General features: G+C 40.5%; 2 protein-coding genes across 3 annotated transcripts; one reads left to right on the top strand and one right to left on the bottom strand.

The window, feature by feature from the left end:
• Nucleotides 1-3179: 3179 nt before the first annotated feature.
• On the bottom strand, nucleotides 3180-14849 carry bin2a (bridging integrator 2a). 2 transcript variants are annotated; one of them, XM_029722828.1, is made up of 12 exons: nucleotides 14724-14849; nucleotides 8586-8718; nucleotides 8366-8446; nucleotides 6532-6586; nucleotides 6128-6222; nucleotides 5869-5964; nucleotides 5609-5716; nucleotides 5421-5506; nucleotides 5213-5288; nucleotides 4943-5025; nucleotides 4134-4743; nucleotides 3180-3920 (listed from the first exon to the last, which is right to left on the bottom strand). In XM_029722828.1, the coding sequence occupies exons 2-12, from the start codon at nucleotides 8667-8669 to the stop codon at nucleotides 3867-3869; spliced, it is 1428 nt and encodes a 475-aa protein (XP_029578688.1). In that variant the 5' UTR covers nucleotides 8670-8718; nucleotides 14724-14849; the 3' UTR covers nucleotides 3180-3866. The 2 variants fall into 2 exon arrangements, with proteins under 2 accessions (XP_029578688.1, XP_029578689.1); XM_029722829.1 differs by lacking the exon at nucleotides 14724-14849 and adding an exon at nucleotides 9005-9210.
• si:ch211-210c8.6 (uncharacterized) lies at nucleotides 13206-17023 on the top strand. Its single transcript, XM_029722830.1, has 5 exons — nucleotides 13206-13436; nucleotides 14975-15080; nucleotides 15384-15490; nucleotides 15885-16057; nucleotides 16284-17023. Exons 1-5 carry the CDS (start codon nucleotides 13286-13288, stop codon nucleotides 16560-16562), a joined length of 816 nt encoding a protein of 271 aa, XP_029578690.1. The 5' UTR covers nucleotides 13206-13285; the 3' UTR covers nucleotides 16563-17023.
• Nucleotides 17024-17663: the final 640 nt, after the last annotated feature.

The following is a 17663-nucleotide window of genomic DNA, read 5'->3' on the forward strand; positions in this document are numbered from 1 at the left end:
GTAGGCCGTCATTGTAAACAAGAATTTGTTCTTAACTGACTTGCCTAGTTAAATAAAGGTTAAATAAAAATAATAAAAACTCTTGATGTACTGGACTCATGATGGATCTCCTCTCTCTTTCCTTTCCATCTTGCTCCAGAGGGATGGATTACTGGGACATCAGGCTGCAGCCACACTAATTGACATTTTTGTGGAATAAAATAAGCCAAAAACTTTGGGGGCTTTTCAATTTTTATACTCGTTGAAAATATGATTATTTTAGAGAAATGTGACTTCTATTAAAACTATTTCACAATGTTTAACATTGTGTTAACAGCATTTCATTTCACCTTTATTTAACTAGGCAAGTCAGTTAAGAACAAATTCTTATATACAATGATGGCTTAGGAACAGTGGGTTAACTGCCTTGTTCAGGGGCAGAACGACAGATTTTTACCTTGTCAGCTCAGGGATTCAATCTTGCAACCTTTCAGTTACTAGTCCAACGCTCTAACCACTAAACTACCTGCCACCCATTCACTATAAATCACTTCTATAGTTCAGATTAAATAATTTGGTGTGATGAACCAATAAAGGGAGAAATGCTGTGAACAAGGTAAAGCAATTTTACCAGATTTATTTAGATTGTCATTATGAAGACACCTATTGGATAAATGTGGCAAACACCTCTCTTCCTGTGAAAAATGTTTGGACTCGTTCAGGCCTTGTATGGGCATTGGCTAGAAATATGCCTAAACCTGGCAAGCCTGGAAACCAGTCTCATTAAATATCTAGCCCCCACTCACTTCCTCATAATAACAGGCTTCACAGAAACCTATTTATCTTTTATTATGTAATTTAGCAAAATATAAAACCAAAGTTTATTGCAAAGAATAGAATCTCATTCAATTATCATGGGTTATCTGCCAGTCTCTATGGGGGTATCACATGGTTCAATTCCCTGGCCGACTCTTTTCTCTGTATATATCAATGATGTTGCTCTTGCTGCTGGTGATTCCTTGATCCACCTCTACGCAGACAACACCATTCTGTATACATCTGGCCCTTCTTTGGACACTGTGTAACAAACCTCCAAACGAGCTTCAATGCCAAAACAACACTCCTTCCGTGGCCTCCAACTGCTCTTAAACGCTAGTAAAACTAAATGCATGCTCTTCAACCGATCGCTGCACCTGCCCGCCCGACTAGCATCACTACTCTGGACGGTTCTGACTTAGAATATGTGGGCAACTACAAATACCTAGGTGTCTGGTTAGACTGTAAACTCTCCTTCCAGACTCACATTAAGCATCTCCAATCCAAAATTAAATCTAGAATCGGCTTCCTATTTCGCAACAAAGCCTCCTTCACTCACGCTGCCAAACATACCCTTGTAAAACTGACTATCCTACCGATCCTCAACTTCGGTGATGTCATTTACAAAATAGCCTCCAACACTCTACTCAGCAAACTGGATGCAGTCTATCACAGTGCCATCCGTTTTGTAACCAAAGCTCCATATACCACCCACCACTGTGACATGTATGCTCTCGTCGGCTGGCCCTCGCTACATATTCTTCGCCAGACCCACTGGCTCCAGGTCATCTATAAGTCTTTGCTAGGTAAAGCCCCACCTTATCTCAGCTCACTGGTCACCATAACAACAGCCACCCATAGCACGTGCTCCAGCAGGTATATCTCACTGGTCATACCCAAAGCTAACACCCACATTGGCCGCCCATCCTTCCAGTTCTCTGCTGCCAATGACTGGAACGAATTGCAAAAATCGCTGAAGTTGTAGAATTATATCTCCCTCACTAACTTTAAGCATCAGCTATCTGAACAGCTTACCGATCGCTGCAGCTGTACATAGCCCATCTGTAAATAGCCCACCCAACTACCTACCTCATCCCCATATTGTTTTTATTTACTTTTTTTGCACACCAGTATTTCTACTTGCACATCGTCATCTGCACATTATCACTTCAGTGTTAATTTGCTAAATTGTAATTACTTTGCTACTATGGCCTATTTATTGCCTTACCTCCTTACTCCATTTGCACACACTGTATACAAATGTCTCTATTGTGTTATTGACTGTACTTTTGTCTATCCTATGTGTAACTCTGTTGTTTTTTGGCGTACTGCTTTGCTTTATCTTGGCCAGGTTGCAGTTGTAAATTAGAACTTGTTCTCAACTGGCCTACCTGGTTAAATAAAGGTTAAATAAAAAAAATTTAATCCGGACATATAAGAATAACGGATGCAAATACTGAAATGCAATGAGTCATTGTCGTGATGTGGTCGATGCAGATAAAGAACTGTCTCTAGGGTAAAATGGCATAGCTACTGCCATAGCCGGGAAATAAAAAATACAATAAAGGGTAGAATATTGGTATCATTTCTGCATATCAATCGTTGAGGTATTTATTCAAGCTGTCTCCCGGAACAGCATGTTTACTGGCTAGTTGGGTACATCACACTTTTAATGCTGCCATTGTTCATCATGCAGCTGTGTACGTAAACAGATTCAATTAGGTCCGTGTTACCCGGAATACCCTAAACCTTACCTAACCCATTTATCATGTTATCTTCAATGGGGTAGAGACATCCCAAATAGCATGGACCCAATTGAATATGTTTACATAGTACGAGCAAAAAGTCGCTGGTTTTATTAGCTATTATTTTAAATTAAAAGTATGAATTGCAGCACCCCGTGGAAGGTACCGCTGTTGTACAGGACACACATAGGCACAGGAAAGCGTTTTCAGAATTGAAATTTTTACAAGAATCAACTGATAATGACACAATGTTGCTAGCATATCGCGCGACCAGTCATCAAAACTCAACTCCGCGGCGATATAAGAGAAAGGGGTTGAGGTTTCCCCAACTACTTTAGCTGAGGAAGTAGAGATATCTGCTGAGCGATATTTACTTGCTGGTCACATTTCTTTAGACACCACTTTTCTTAAAAAAAAGAAAAGGTTACGAAATACAGTATTTTAAGCGAGCAAGCTTTAGTAATCCAGCAACGAAAAAAAAAAACACATAAAAACAGACAGCTGTGCTCAACGTTCATGAAACGCATGTCTGCTAGCGCCCGTGAAATTGCTACAATGGCTCTTGGGAGGTTTCATGTTGCAGCAACATTGTTGCAGATCTAGAATATTTACAGTACTGACAAATCAAGACACAAGGGGCAGAGATGTTATCACTTTAATGATAAATTGTTTATAAATACATAATTAATCAAAAGATACCTCTAGGTTTCCTTTGATTTTACATTCAGTCATTTGAGTTTTTCAATCCCAGGAGTATCACTCAACAAGCCATTATAAAAATACATTTGATAAATCAATAATCAAGTTCTTCATGTACATTTTATCACACACAGAGAATAAATAATTGTTTTCTATGGATTTCTATTTAATTTTCTATTCAATTTTGCAACGCTGAATATCAATTAAAGTCAATTACAGTTTAGTGAACTTGCTGTTTCTCTACAATTAAATTAAAAGACAATTGGGTGACGCAGTATTGGATTATTGGCAGAAACCTATGCAAAGCACAAACAGGCATGCCACTCATTTTATTAATAAAAACAAAACAGCTCTATTGAAAATATATTGTCCACAAGCAAGAGCTTTCAGATCTTAGGCAGCTGGTGGAAATAGCAGATATTCTTATATCCCGCCTGTAATATTGAGAAGGCTCTTCATTTTTATCCTATTTCCCTTGTGCAGTATTCAGCCCCTCTCCCTTATTACTATAACTAGTTCTGTGAACAAATACAAAACACTTTGACAGTTAACAAAGAAGAAAAGCAGTCTTATCCATAATTATAGTTACTTCAGACAGGAACCAACATTTTCCTCAGAGATCCTTCATTAAACCACAGTGTTTTTCACATCCTCTGGCTCCTGGATATGCAATTTTTCTGCCTAAAAGTAAAAGAAAAGACCAAAGTGACAAGTTATAGACCAGTAGATCAAAAAATGTCTAGCAGCTGTCGATGGCATCCCATTATTATACTGCCTGTCTTGATTACAGTAGACTGACATGTAAATAAAACGTACATGTATACCCTCACATACGAGAGGGTATAAAAGGTTGCGTCTGTGTTTTTACAGTGAGATCTCATCCTGACAACTCACCTTTTGGACAAGCCCAGTGGCCTCTATGTCAGAATCAGAGCCATCTGTAGCCGCTCCGTTCTGCACACCATGGACCCCAGCGTCCTCAGGGGCCACGGAGCTCTCTATGGTCAGCTGGGGGATGTCTATGGCCGAGAGCTGGAGCTCAACACTCTCCAGGTCATGGGAGTTTGTCACTTCGGAGGTACTCTCAGTTAATGCAGCAGGGTGCTGTTTTGAAGAAGGCTCAGACTTTCCCCTTTTAACACCCTTTTCTTCCTCCGCCAGTTTCTCTTCCCCTGACTTTTGACCACTGCCGGAGGCCCCTTCTGTGGTAGTGGTGGTGTCATCCCTGCTTTCAGACCCAGGTTTCTTCTCTGCACTACGGGTGGAGTCTGCATCCAGGTCTCTGGCCACTGAGGAGGGCTCTTCAATAGGTAGGGGCCGTGAGGAGATTGCAGGTGTGCTGGTGAGTGACCCATCGTAGCGAGGACTACTAGGGGATCTGAGGCTGGACCTGTCTCTAGTGAGGGTGCCTGACTTGCCTGAACTAGAACTCTGATGGAAGTCAGAGAAGCTGGCCTTCCATGACTTGGGGGACATGAGAGATCGCCTCATCAGAGAGCCAGTCCTGAAAGATATGTGAGAGGGGGGATATGACTACATGTTGATACACTTACTTTTGCTTTGATTACTGTTATGCTTTATAATACACTTTGTGTTTAGTTCATCCCAGACCACAACCCATTGATAGACTCAAATGGGAGGAAAGTCAATTAAGAAAATTAAAAAAAGTCCTGGTGAGAGATGTAAAATCTTTACCAACTTACCGATTAAACCCCTTGATGACAAATACCTTGTCTGGATGCTGATCCTTCAGATCCTTCATCACATTCTGCAAATCACTGTTGAACTGAAAGAGAGGAAGTTACACCAGATCAAGAATAGATATAAACCGAAAGAGCTAGGACTTTTGTTACCAAAATGCAGACAAAACAGTTCCGTTAATTTGTATAAACCAAACCAAAGCCCCACATGACTGCTATTTTTGGATGTGTATTCCCACCCCAGTTATTGAGAATAATATGAACTGCACATACAGTAGTCATTTCCTTGAAGAAGGTGTCCCGTAAATTTGAGATGGCTGTGAAGACTGACACATAGCATCCAATTCGGCTTTAGGAACAAAATGAAAGAAAAAAACGTTATTAATATGAATAGGTTATTAGACACTTGACATGATGATGTATTTATTTGAATGGTATGTCATTCTGCTATCTGGCTCTGTGCTGACTTCTGACTCCTTACCTGTCATAGAGAGCAGGGAGCTCATCCCTCAGCTCTCTGTTGATGCCCTCAAAGACACTCTGGGCTATGTTTACCTCATCAGCTGCCTGTACAGAGAAAACCACCATGATAAGATTGAGTTTTGTAGCTTAGCTTAAATGATAATTGCTGTGCAAAGTAAGTAGACAGGGATATTTTGTCTGTCTGACCTTGGCTATTTTGACATCATCTTTCTTTTTAGCATTCTGCATCGCCTCCAAGTGGTGACGGGAGGAATCGTAGTCAACCAGCTTCCTGCCTCGTTTGGCCACCTTCTCCTGGGGATTTGGAGGAGAGGAAGGATGCACTTGAAAGATAACATACTGTATTTAGGACGTGTGTGTGTGTGTGTGTGTGTGTGTGTGTGTGTGTGTGTGTGTGTGTGTGCGTGTGTGTGCGTGTGCGCCACCTGCACATTTTCCAGCCTTACCCTGACATCTGGGAACTGGCTCATATAAGACTCCATGGTACGAAGCGCCTGGTCTAACAGCTTCGCCTCATAATCATTCCACAGGAGGTCTTCACCCTGTTGGCATAGGATATATTCATATATATATATATTTATATATATATATATATATAAATATATATATATATATATATTTCTTTTTTACAGAAATGTGCATTATGATAACCAACGAAGAAGTCATGCATGTCATCCTTAATAATACAGCAGTGCTATGACTAACCTCTACAATGGCCCCCAGGTCCTCTTCTCCATCCCAGTTCGGCTCATAGATATCATACAGAGACTGGGAAAGACGTTTTGAAGCTTCCCGCATTTCTGTGAAAAAGTGGACAACACGGATCACATTTTATCAGGCCTTGGACACCGCTGATGGTAATGCTATAGAAAACCAATTTAGGGACAACATCATACATGTTACATCATCATACATCATGTTTTTAAATGTATGTAAATTGTAAAGTATTTTGTCTGTAATGTTTTTTTTGTTATGTGTTTATGTGTTGGACTCCAGTAAGACTAGCTGTCGCCATTGGCGTCGGCTAATGGAGATCCCAATAAATCAAATCAAAAATCAAATACAGATCACAATCATTTACAACATAGACAGACAGAACAAATGTTTACCTTTGACAGAACTAAGGTAATGCTTTAGGTCTTTGTATAACCGGTTCCCATCAATCTGCAAACAGAGGTTATAGAGTCATTTGTAGGCTATACATTCATTTTTGGCATTTACAGGGGCAGATTGTCATGCCTTTGCTAAATCATAAAATATCAGTTAATACAGTGCCTTGCGAAAGTATTCGGCCCCCTTGAACTTTTCGACCTTTTGCCACATTTCAGGCTTCCAACAAAGATATAAAACTGTAATTTTTTGTGAAGAATCAACAACAAGTGGGACACAATCATGAAGTGGAACGAAATTTATTGGATATTTCAAACTTTTTTAACAAATAAAAAACTGAAAAATTGGCCGTGCAAAATTATTCAGCCCCCTTAAGTTAATACTTTGTAGCGCCACCTTTTGCTGCGATTACAGCTGTAAGTCGCTTGGGGTATGTCTCTATCAGTTTTGCACATCGAGACTGACATTTTTGCCCATTCCTTCTTGCAAAACAGCTCGAGCTCAGTGAGGTTGGATGGAGAGCGTTTGTGAACAGCAGTTTTCAGTTCTTTCCACGGATTCTCGATTGGATTCAGGTCTGGACTTTGACTTGGCCATTCTAACACCTGGATATGTTTATTTGTGAACCATTCCATTGTAGATTTTGCTTTATGTTTTGGATCATTGTCTTGTTGGAAGACAAATCTCCGTCCCAGTCTCAGGTCTTTTGCAGACTCCATCAGGTTTTCTTCCAGAATGGTCCTGTATTTGGCTCCATCCATCTTCCCATCAATTTTAACCATCTTCCCTGCCCCTGCTGAAGAAAAGCAGGCCCAAACCATGATGCTGCCACCACCATGTTTGACAGTGGGGATGATGTGTTCAGGGTGATGAGCTGTGTTGCTTTTACGCCAAACATAACGTTTTGCATTGTTGCCAAAAAGTTCGATTTTGGTTTCATCTGACCAGAGCACCTTCTTCGACATGTTTGGTGTGTCTCCCAGGTGGCTAGTGGCAAACTTTAAACGACACTTTTTATGGATATCTTTAAGAAATGGCTTTCTTCTTGCCACTCTTCCATAAAGGCCAGATTTGTGCAGTATACGACTGATTGTTGTCCTATGGACAGAGTCTCCCACCTCAGCTGTAGATCTCTGCAGTTCATCTGGAGTGATCATGGGCCTCTTGGCTGCATCTCTGATCAGTCTTCTCCTTGTATGAGCTGAAAGTTTAGAGGGACGGCCGGGTCTTCGTAGATTTGCAGTGGTCTGATACTCCTTCCATTTCAATATTATCGCTTGCACAGTGCTCCTTGGGATGTTTAAAGCTTGGGAAATCTTTTTGTATCCAAATCCGGCTTTAAACTTCTCCACAACAGTATCTCGGACCTGCCTGGTGTGTTCCTTGTTCTTCATGATGCTCTCTGCGCTTTAAACGGACCTCTGAGACTATCACAGAGCAGGTGCATTTATACGGAGACTTGATTACACACAGGTGGATTCTATTTATCATCATTAGTCATTTAGGTCAACATTGGATCATTCAGAGATTGTCACTGAACTTCTGGAGAGAGTTTGCTGCACTGAAAGTAAAGGGGCTGAATAATTTTGCACGGCCAATTTTTCAGTTTTTTATTTGTTAAAAAAGTTTGAAATATCCAATAAATTTCGTTCCACTTCATAATTGTGTCCCACTTGTTGTTGATTCTTCACAAAAAATTACAGTTTTATATCTTTATGTTTGAAGCCTGAAATGTGGCAAAAGGTCGAAAAGTTCAAGGGGGCCGAATACTTTCGCAAGGCACTGTATATATTATTGGTTCATGCATGGAGATTGACTGCCAATGAAGACTACCTGTTGGTCAGTGAGATTTAAGAGGCAATGCTCAAATCTTTCATCTTTGGTCTCCACCGTCTTTCCAAACTTCTGCAAAACCTAAAAAGTCAGGAACAAAATACATGTACACGTCAAGCTACCTCTAATGGCTTGAACCTTTTTGCTTTTCTTCTAAAGGTAGATTGAGAGGCATTTGGAGATCATGCTGTGCATTATATTGAGAAATGTAAAAGCATACCTTCTCCTTGCCCCTGCTCAGTTGCCTTTGGACTCTTTTGGCAAAGACCCCAGAACCTCCTTTTGGACTGTGGCCGTCTGACATACTTTCCCCTTTTCCTTTCTTGCTTTTCCCTGTTGAGTTTTTTTTAATGCTTGGGAATGTAGAGATAGGGGAAAGAACAGATTACAAAAATGAATCTTTCTGTATAGAATGGAGAGTTCTCATTTGGCAACCTAAAAGTAGTTGATTAGAATATTGGTGGGACAGATATACTATGTCAAGTTTGCAGTCATTTACGTGCATCATGTCAAAAGTGCATCATCACTAAAGTGTATTACTTCTTTCAGATAGGATTCACGATATGTTGCCTGTAAAAACAATTGGGCAATGTATATCTCCTTTATACAGCACTATCTTTACACCTCGTCGGAATTCACCTTTTATATAGCCATTATTAAGGCGGCAACGGAGTAAAAATAAGAAATAACGAGGAATAACCTGACGAAGATTCTTGCAGGTCAGATAGAAACGTTGTTTGTGAATAAAGGTACGTGGCGGAGCTTATGAGTGTGCGGGCACTATTTATTTTATGGCTACTGAGCAAGAGACATTCAACTTTGATCTTTGTCGTGACAACCGTTGTCATGGTAACACGATACATTTTAAATTCCTCCAGATTGACAGACTGCAATGCACTGCTTTAATTTCTTCACATTCACGAACAGTAAATTAGCAGCTCGCCATACTTGTAAACCATTTGTAAATAATTACCCTGTAATATGTTAATTTTACTGTTATGTTGAATAAAAGTTGGCTACAGTTCAATTCTAAAGGTTGTCAGATATGTTCAGGTAATTATGAGCTGGCTAGCTAGTTTAGCAAACCAAACTTAATTGGCTAGAAAGTAGCTTTTAGTTGCCTGGCTTGTTAGATTTACATATCGTAAATAGCCAATTTACATATCCTAAATAGCCACATTTTTAAACGAATGGGTTTTTTGGTGCAAAGAATTGAGCAGGTAATGTTGCTATTTGCCCGACCAGGCTGCTGGTTGCATGCAGACTACAGTTTTGTTTATACTTTTCCATATCAATGACAATTACACATTTTTTTTAATGTTGGACAACAATAATAGGTTGTTTATGCGTGCCAAAGCCAGGAAGATGATACGGTATACTGTCTGAGGGGTTGGCGGGAGGGGTTGGCGAGGGGTTGGCGAGTCATGACCAATGATGTGGTTGGCGGAAATAAAAGTACAGGCGTTTTATGTTTTATATTTATTTTATTCATAATACAAAAATCAACAACTTACATTGCTACATCAAACATGTCTAACAAAACAAAACACAGGTATTAACAAGAAAATACTAAAACATACAAAAAATATATAAATACAAAATAATAAAAAATTAAAAATTCTAGTGCAATTGTATTCACTGAAAAAAAGTTATTCTTGTTGTCATTCACGGGGGATAATGTCTTAACAAGATAATTAAATTCAATCAAAAATATGTGTAATTTTGGTACAGAATTCTGGAATTTTTATTTGTGTATAAAGTATTTGGCTACAAGAATTTAAAAAATGCATAATAATTGCAATGGTCTTGTTATCATTGCAATAGTAACATATTATATCCTTCATGTCAAAAACATGGGTAGTGTTCATAATGGTAAATAAGTATTTTGCAAGGTTTTCCCAAAACTCTGACACAAATTCAAAGAACGAGTCAGATTCTCACCTTCTTTTTCACAGAAAACGCAGATATCATCAATAGCCACAAATTTGGACAACATGGATATACCTTATGTAGAATTTTAAAGTGCACTTCCTTACATTTGTTTGGTATACAATATTTGTAAGGCCGTAACCAAGCTTTTTATCCAGACAGTGTCAGGAATAAGCATGTTCCAGAAAAATATTCCTCTAGGCGTAAGTTGGTTCCGTGAATGGAGAATTTGTCTTATAGATTTATTACAACAAGATTTCTCAAGTAAGCCCACGCCTTCCAAACTGAGTTCTGGATAAGCTGTGTGATCATCACCAAAGCTAAGATGAGTTTTCATTAGTGTAGTAAGACCACTGGGAATGGCTTTGATCACAGAAATAAACTCTCTGAAAGGTATTGGAAAGTCATTCAATGTTATAAATTATTCATATCTAAGAATATTACCCTTGCTGTCAAAAGCATCAAGAACAAAGTCAATATTCCTCTCATGCCAGCTGGGGTAGAACAATGACTTATTCCTTACAGTTATGTCAGAATTATTCCACAAAAGAGCTTTATGTGGGGGAAAATTGTGCAGGAAACATATTTTCCAGGCCATTAAAGCTTGTTGGTGAAACCTAGACAATTTAGCGGGTATTCTTTCAGGAATATAATTACATTTCAGTAAAAATTGAAGACCTCCCAACTTATTAAACACATTATTTGGAATGAAATACCATATTGATTCAGTATTGATCAAACATATTTTCAACCAGTTGATCTTGAAAGTGTTATTTATGTCAACAAAATCCAACACCTCCAGACCTCCTTCAGTTATTTTATTAGAGAGGACTGACTTGTTTAGTTTGTGAGACTTATTTTTCCAGGTGAAGTTAAGAAAGGGATTGTTGATCTCTTTACAAGTAGAGGGAAGAGATACACTTATATAAATAGTTCTGTGTTACTAAACCTTAATACATCCAAAAGATTCACTAACAGAAGTGTATGACAGGGATGCCCAATTTTGCCATTTTTATTCATTTTGGTTGTGGAATATCTCTAGATATGGAACTCGGAAAAATACAAAGTCATATCATGACGTCAGTGATCGTTAGGCCGAAGCTCTAGAAAGAGGCGAATTCCTAATTGGATGACCGTTAAAATAGATTTTTTTCTAGTAGGAGCTCGTTTTTTTCAGAGTTCCCAGTTGTTTTGAACACACTGAAGTCGGAGATTTCCGAGTTCCCAGTTGTTTTGAACGCAGCATTTGTTGCTGGCAATACCTATCAGATATATGTATATATAAAAAGTTGCCGGCATGCTAAAGTGTAGCTATATAAGGCAGTTTTATGACTACAGTTCCGTCTTCTTAGCGGGCCTAGCATATCTTTACAAGTCAAGCCACTCCTACATACTATTATGGAATTACATAGTCAGGAAGGTACAGGAAGCAATTGATGAAGTAGAGTGGTGGGCATTATTGTGGGGATTCAGGTTCTCTGTAGAGAAAACTCAGACAGTGTTCTTTGCCTGGAGGTAGGTGGGAGATGAGGTACGCTTGAGGTTATATGGGAGAAACTTGGAGAGGGTGGGGTCCTTCAGGTTCCTTTGGGTGTACTTTGACACTAGGCTGACCTGGGCAGAACACACTGAGAGAGTGGTGGGAAAGTGTAAGAAGGTGTTAAATGTGATGCGCTGTCTAACAGGGAAGGAGTGGGGGGCTGGCCGTTCCTCATCGAGGTCCAAGTATGTTGCATTGATCTGATCTGTAATAGACTATAGCAGTATAGCGTATGGTTCGGCAGCCCGGACTTCATTGGAAAGTCTAGATGTCATACAGGGGCAAGGACTCAGAATACGTAGTTGGGCGTTTCGGACTTCCCTAGTGTCTGCACTACAGGTGGAGATGGGGGATATGCCATTGCACATTAGGAGTCAGCAGCTGGAAATGAATTATTGGGTCAACCTACAGGGACACGGGGTGTCTCATCCTTCAAAATGGATTTACAGGCATGCTGGGAACATGAGTGAAGACGGAACACAAGCTGTGGGTGGGTGGGTAATACACAGGCGAACGAATTACAGATCTTCTGGCTGTATATACGGCAGAGCTGATGGCCATACTGTTGGCCTTGCAGTGGGTGGAGGACATCAAGCCAGACAGAGTAGTTACAGTATTTGCTCTGATTCATGTGCAGTGTTGATGAGTCTCCTGTCCTTTAGCTCATGTAGCAGACAAGACCTTTATGAGGTACTACAAACCCATGGCAGGATTAGAGCGATAGGTATACAGATAAGATGTACTTGGGTCCCAGCCCATGTGGGGGTGGAGGGGAACGAGGCAGTTGATGTACTGGCTAAACAAGCACTTAGTAGTGGGGATGTTGATGTTGTGGTTTCAATGAGCAAGGCAGAGGCAAAAAGCCTGATATGGACAGTGATGTTGCAGAGATGACAGGAGCAGTGGAAAGGAGATACTAAGGGCAGGCATTTATTTCAAGTACAAGGAAAGTCGGGGAGAGGAGGACGACAGGAAGGGTCAGAAGAGAGGAAGCTATTTTTACAAGATTAAGGGTTGGACACAGCCAGTTGAATAAGACATCCAATGTGATAGGAAATCATCCAATAGGAAAGTGTGATTATTGCCAGGAAACAGAGACAGTGGAGTATGTATTAATACAGTGTGGGCAGTATGAGAGGGAAAGAGAGAGGCTGAGATCTAGTATGATGTGAGAAGGGGATACAGAACATTTGTTTAAATAGTATATTGATTAGAACGTCGTTAGATATAGTCTGAAATATGTTGTTATCTTTTTTAAGAGAAACGGTGCTGGCAGGTAGGATTTAGTTTCTCCCTGTCTCTGACCCACACTACAGTACAGTAGGTGGCGGTAATGCACCATACCGTTGGATGCCAACCGCCGATAAACTCCACCCAAGAATAAGAAGTAATGTTATGGAAGATGTGAACTTTATACTGGAGTGTTGTTTGAAGAAAGTGGGGGTGGTCCGATGTTGGAATACCAGTTGTTGTTTCAGAATTTACTGGACATGATAATGGGCAGTACGATAGTGAAATGTGCAGCTACAGACCTGGGAATCCAGTGGGCTGGATGGGCCATAGCAGCAGCTCTCAAAACCGAGAAGTTCTATGACTTAGCAGGTAATAACACTTGACTTAAGCTTACCGGTATGTCAATTCTCGCCGACGCGTGTTGTTTGTTTTGTGAATCGCTATGATTTCATATTGTAAATGGTTGAATAAATCACCCAGTGTATACGGTTTTGTCATAAAATGTAAATATTCGTTCGGTCAAACCAAACGTATGCATTGGAATCAGGCATTGTGTTTTTCATTCAAGTATAGCATGTTGTATCTGATGAATATCAACGTTACAAAACCACTGTTATCTAAACAGCTTTGTTGTAAAACAACTCAATGACTCCTCCCTCCCTCATTCAGATAAGCTTAAGTATCTTCCGAAAATCAGCTTAGTTCAACATTACGACCAACTGACTACCAATTTTACAAGCCTCCACTCAAAGGTTAAAATAAGGCCAGGTAATGCTACAACATCCATCTATTAACTAGCTTCGACAGCGCATCCGGATGATTTTAAACAAATGTTCACATTGTAGCGCGAGATTGGTGTTAAATGTGTCGCCCTATCGCGAGATGTTTGTCAAACATTGTTACGTTGTAGTTCGCGCGAATGCAATTGGTGCAGTAGTCACAACTCCGGTCATCGAGTAACCACAGCAGTACAGTTTTATTGTAACCCGTCTTTTGTCGATCATCCAACAATAGCATGGTAAACCAAATGAAAACAGCAGTTATGTAGGCCCTTGCATTTGAAGGATTGAGTGAGGCAATTGTTGTAGGGTTTTTCATTGTTGCAGTATAATATTGTTGACATCTATATATGACTTAAATGTATTGTAATGAACAGGCAGGGAGCAAGTCTCGAACCCTCGACCTTCAAGCCCGAAGTCCGGCGCGCTATCGACTGTGCCGCAAAAGCATGCTCGAGCGGCAGAGTCGATTTCCGCGCTTATAAACCCAGGGTCGTTACACTACTCCCTCCTTTCAAAGAGCGCGTCCTCGCGCTAGCTTGCGACTCAACGCCTTACAGGAACGCGCTCACCGGCCAAGCACACGCACTGTCGTGGATGCAAGGTCCGATCCCACTTCTGACACCAATGTAATGAAACAGCAAGGAGCATGTTTCGAACCCTCGACCTTCAAGCCCGAAGTCCGGCGCGCTATCGACTGTGCCGCAAAAGCATGCTCGTCCGGCAGAGTCGATTTCCGCGCTTATAAACCCAGGGTCGTTACAGTATATATGAACTGTCAAATTTCAATGGGCAAGTAAAAACTGTTGCGACAGTATGTGCCATTCAAGAATAACAATTTACTTCACTGTTAGTTATGTAAAAGACTGCAACTTACCTGTAGACCCTGATGAATGGGCATTCCTTGACAAAATTATTGTGCCGCTCCTCTGAGCTGTCTGTGCTCTTGGAAAGTTTTGCCCTTGTACTTTGGAGCCAATTGTCACTCTGTCAGTAGGCTCCTGGGTAAAATATTCATTGAACACGCCTTACTGTGCAACTTCTGTGTGATAGGGGTGGGCAGAGCCATGTACCATGCCTAAAGGGACACATGTCTTGTGCTGATGAACTTTGATTGTATTTTTTTAGGGTCTGGCACATTTATATTACTCGCCCACCTGAGTCGCTATTGGGGAGGGACTCGTCATTTGAGGCAAAATGTGCAGACCGGATTGGTGACAGCATGGGGAGTAAGGTAAGCTTGACAGGGTGACAGCAGGATCTCCAATCCAATGTCACCTGCTATGCCCAACAATTAATTCCCATCATAACAATGGAGAAGAACAAAAAAGCTATAAACACCTGCAGAGCTTTAGTGTTCTCTGATCATTTACTTTTCAATCAACAAAGTGTTGTGTCAGTTTAGTAGTCTTATCCAAGGCTGAGGTTTGGCCCGGCCCAGTTGTAGAACCCTCTAAGGATGGGACTCATTAAAGTTGAGTTAATGAATAATGGCGGGGTTAATGTCAAACTAATGCCTATGTTCTAACTTCTGCAGGCTTGGAACATTCCTCTTCATGCGGATCTTGAAGGACGGCCAGGATCGCAGATTTAACAATGTCAGAGACAGCCCAGGGACATTCTTTGTGTACTGGAGTGTTCAAGGTACTTTGAATCATTGTGGTCGCCGGCTTTTCTTATTTTCACTCAGCCACCACAGCAGTTATTTTCTTTCATCAAGCAATCGATTTTAACTCACTGCTCAGTCGTTTCGCTCTTCATAAATGTATGAAACCAGATTAGAATAGCCACTGATATCAGGGTATTGTGCATTTTGCCCAAATGGGAGAAAACATAAATGAGGTTTACCTTTGGACACTGACAGTACAGTACTCTTTTGAAAATGTTTTATATTTTGGACCCAGGTGAATTTCTAATTGAGAGTAGGAGCATTATCTTGACATGTATGCAAGTATTATTTATAGATTGGTAGGATATACCATTTCTGTGGACTAATCTACCATTGGTTCAGTACATAATTTATTCCTCTTTCTTTCAGCTGTTTGGGTGTTCATGACCCTCCTACCTACTCTCATCCTGAACAGTGAGCAGCGAGATGAGCCATTAGGCCTGAGGGACTACCTGGGCTGGGGGATATGGGGCCTTGGCTTTGCCACAGAGGCCATTGCTGACCAGCAGAAGTGGTTCTTCAAAGGAGACCCAGATAATGCTGTGAGTCAGCTTGGTGGGCTTCGTTGTTTTCGGGACATTGACTTTTTATAATTATCATGGATGCAGTGGGGTAGTTGCAAAGTATTCTCACTACAACATGCTGTCATATGATGAAAACACAACCACTCTTAAACCATTGAAAATAAACTTCCTGTATTTGTATGTTAATTTATAGAATATTTATTTATTTAGAATAGCCTCAATTCAGCCTTCCCATTCTCTCCAGGGAAAGTTCATCCAGAGTGGGCTGTGGGGCTACAGCAGGCACCCTAACTACCTCGGGGAGATACTCCAGTGGTCTGGACTCTTTCTCTCCGCCTCGTCAGTGATGAAGGGTCCCCAGTATGCCAGTGTGCTATCTCCTCTGTTTGTCTGGTTCCTGCTGCGTCATGTCAGTGGCATTCCCATCCTGGAGAAGCAGGCCATGAAGAAGTGGGGCTCAGACCCTGCCTTCCAAAACTATGTCAAGCACACTCCTCTCCTTTGGCCAATTCCCAAGTTCTGATGTGTTGGTTGTCTTTGATATTCTCATATCGAAGTACACACACACACACACGCATAAACTAAAGATTTTAACTTGCACAAATGTTTTGATAAACAGGTTTACATAAAATCCACAATTTTTACTATCTCACTTTTCAGTTGTCTAAAGTCCAGTGGTGTAAAAATACCTGAAAGTACTACTTTAGTAATTTTTGGGTCTATCTGTACTTTACTATCTATATTTTTGACAATTTCACTAAATTCCTAAAGAATGTACTTTTTACTCCATACATTTTCCCTGACACCCAAAAGTACTCATTACATTTTGAATGCTTAGCAGGACAGGAAAATGGTCCAATTCACACACTTATCAAGAGAACACCCCTGGTCATCCTACTGCCTCTGGCATACTCACTAAACACATTCTTTGTTTGTAGATGTTGGTGTGCCCCTGCCTATCCGTAAATAAAACTAGAAAAATGGTGCTGTCTGGTTTGCTTAATAAGGAATGTAAAATGATTTATACTTTTGATACTTATGTATATTTAAAACTCAAGTAGTATTTTACTGGGTGACTTTTACTTGAGTCACCTTAATAGAAAATATCTTGACACTTGGGTACTTTTTCCACCACTGCAAAAGTCAGTTGATGTAGTAGACCTACTTGTATCAGTGCTACTCTGTCTAGTCTGCTTTGGAAGACATGCAAGGACTGTTATTCCTTACACAACTGGAAGTTTTTTGCACTTCTGAGTAAAAATGCAAAAATAAACTGTTTAGAGGAAGTGAGAACACAAAACTGGAGTAATGACCTGACAGACTGCAGTAGTATTCTGAATTATCTACATTCTGCTACATGTAACTGACAAAATGAAGGAAACACCAAGTGTCTTAATAGGGTGTTGGGCCAGAACAGCTTCAATGCACCATGGTATAGATTTTGTCACTGTCTGGAACTCTATTGGAGGGAGGCAACACTATTCTTCCACAAATTCCATAATTTGGTGATTCATTGATGGGGGTGGAAAGCGCAGTCTCAGGCACTGCTCCAGAATCTCCTATAAGTGTTCAATTGGGTAGAGATCTGGTGGTTGATATGGCATACATTGTTTTCATGCTCATC

The sequence above is a fragment of the Salmo trutta genome, chromosome 30 (assembly GCF_901001165.1).
Source record: "Salmo trutta chromosome 30, fSalTru1.1, whole genome shotgun sequence".
In the NCBI taxonomy this organism is placed as follows: Eukaryota; Metazoa; Chordata; class Actinopteri; order Salmoniformes; family Salmonidae; genus Salmo; species Salmo trutta.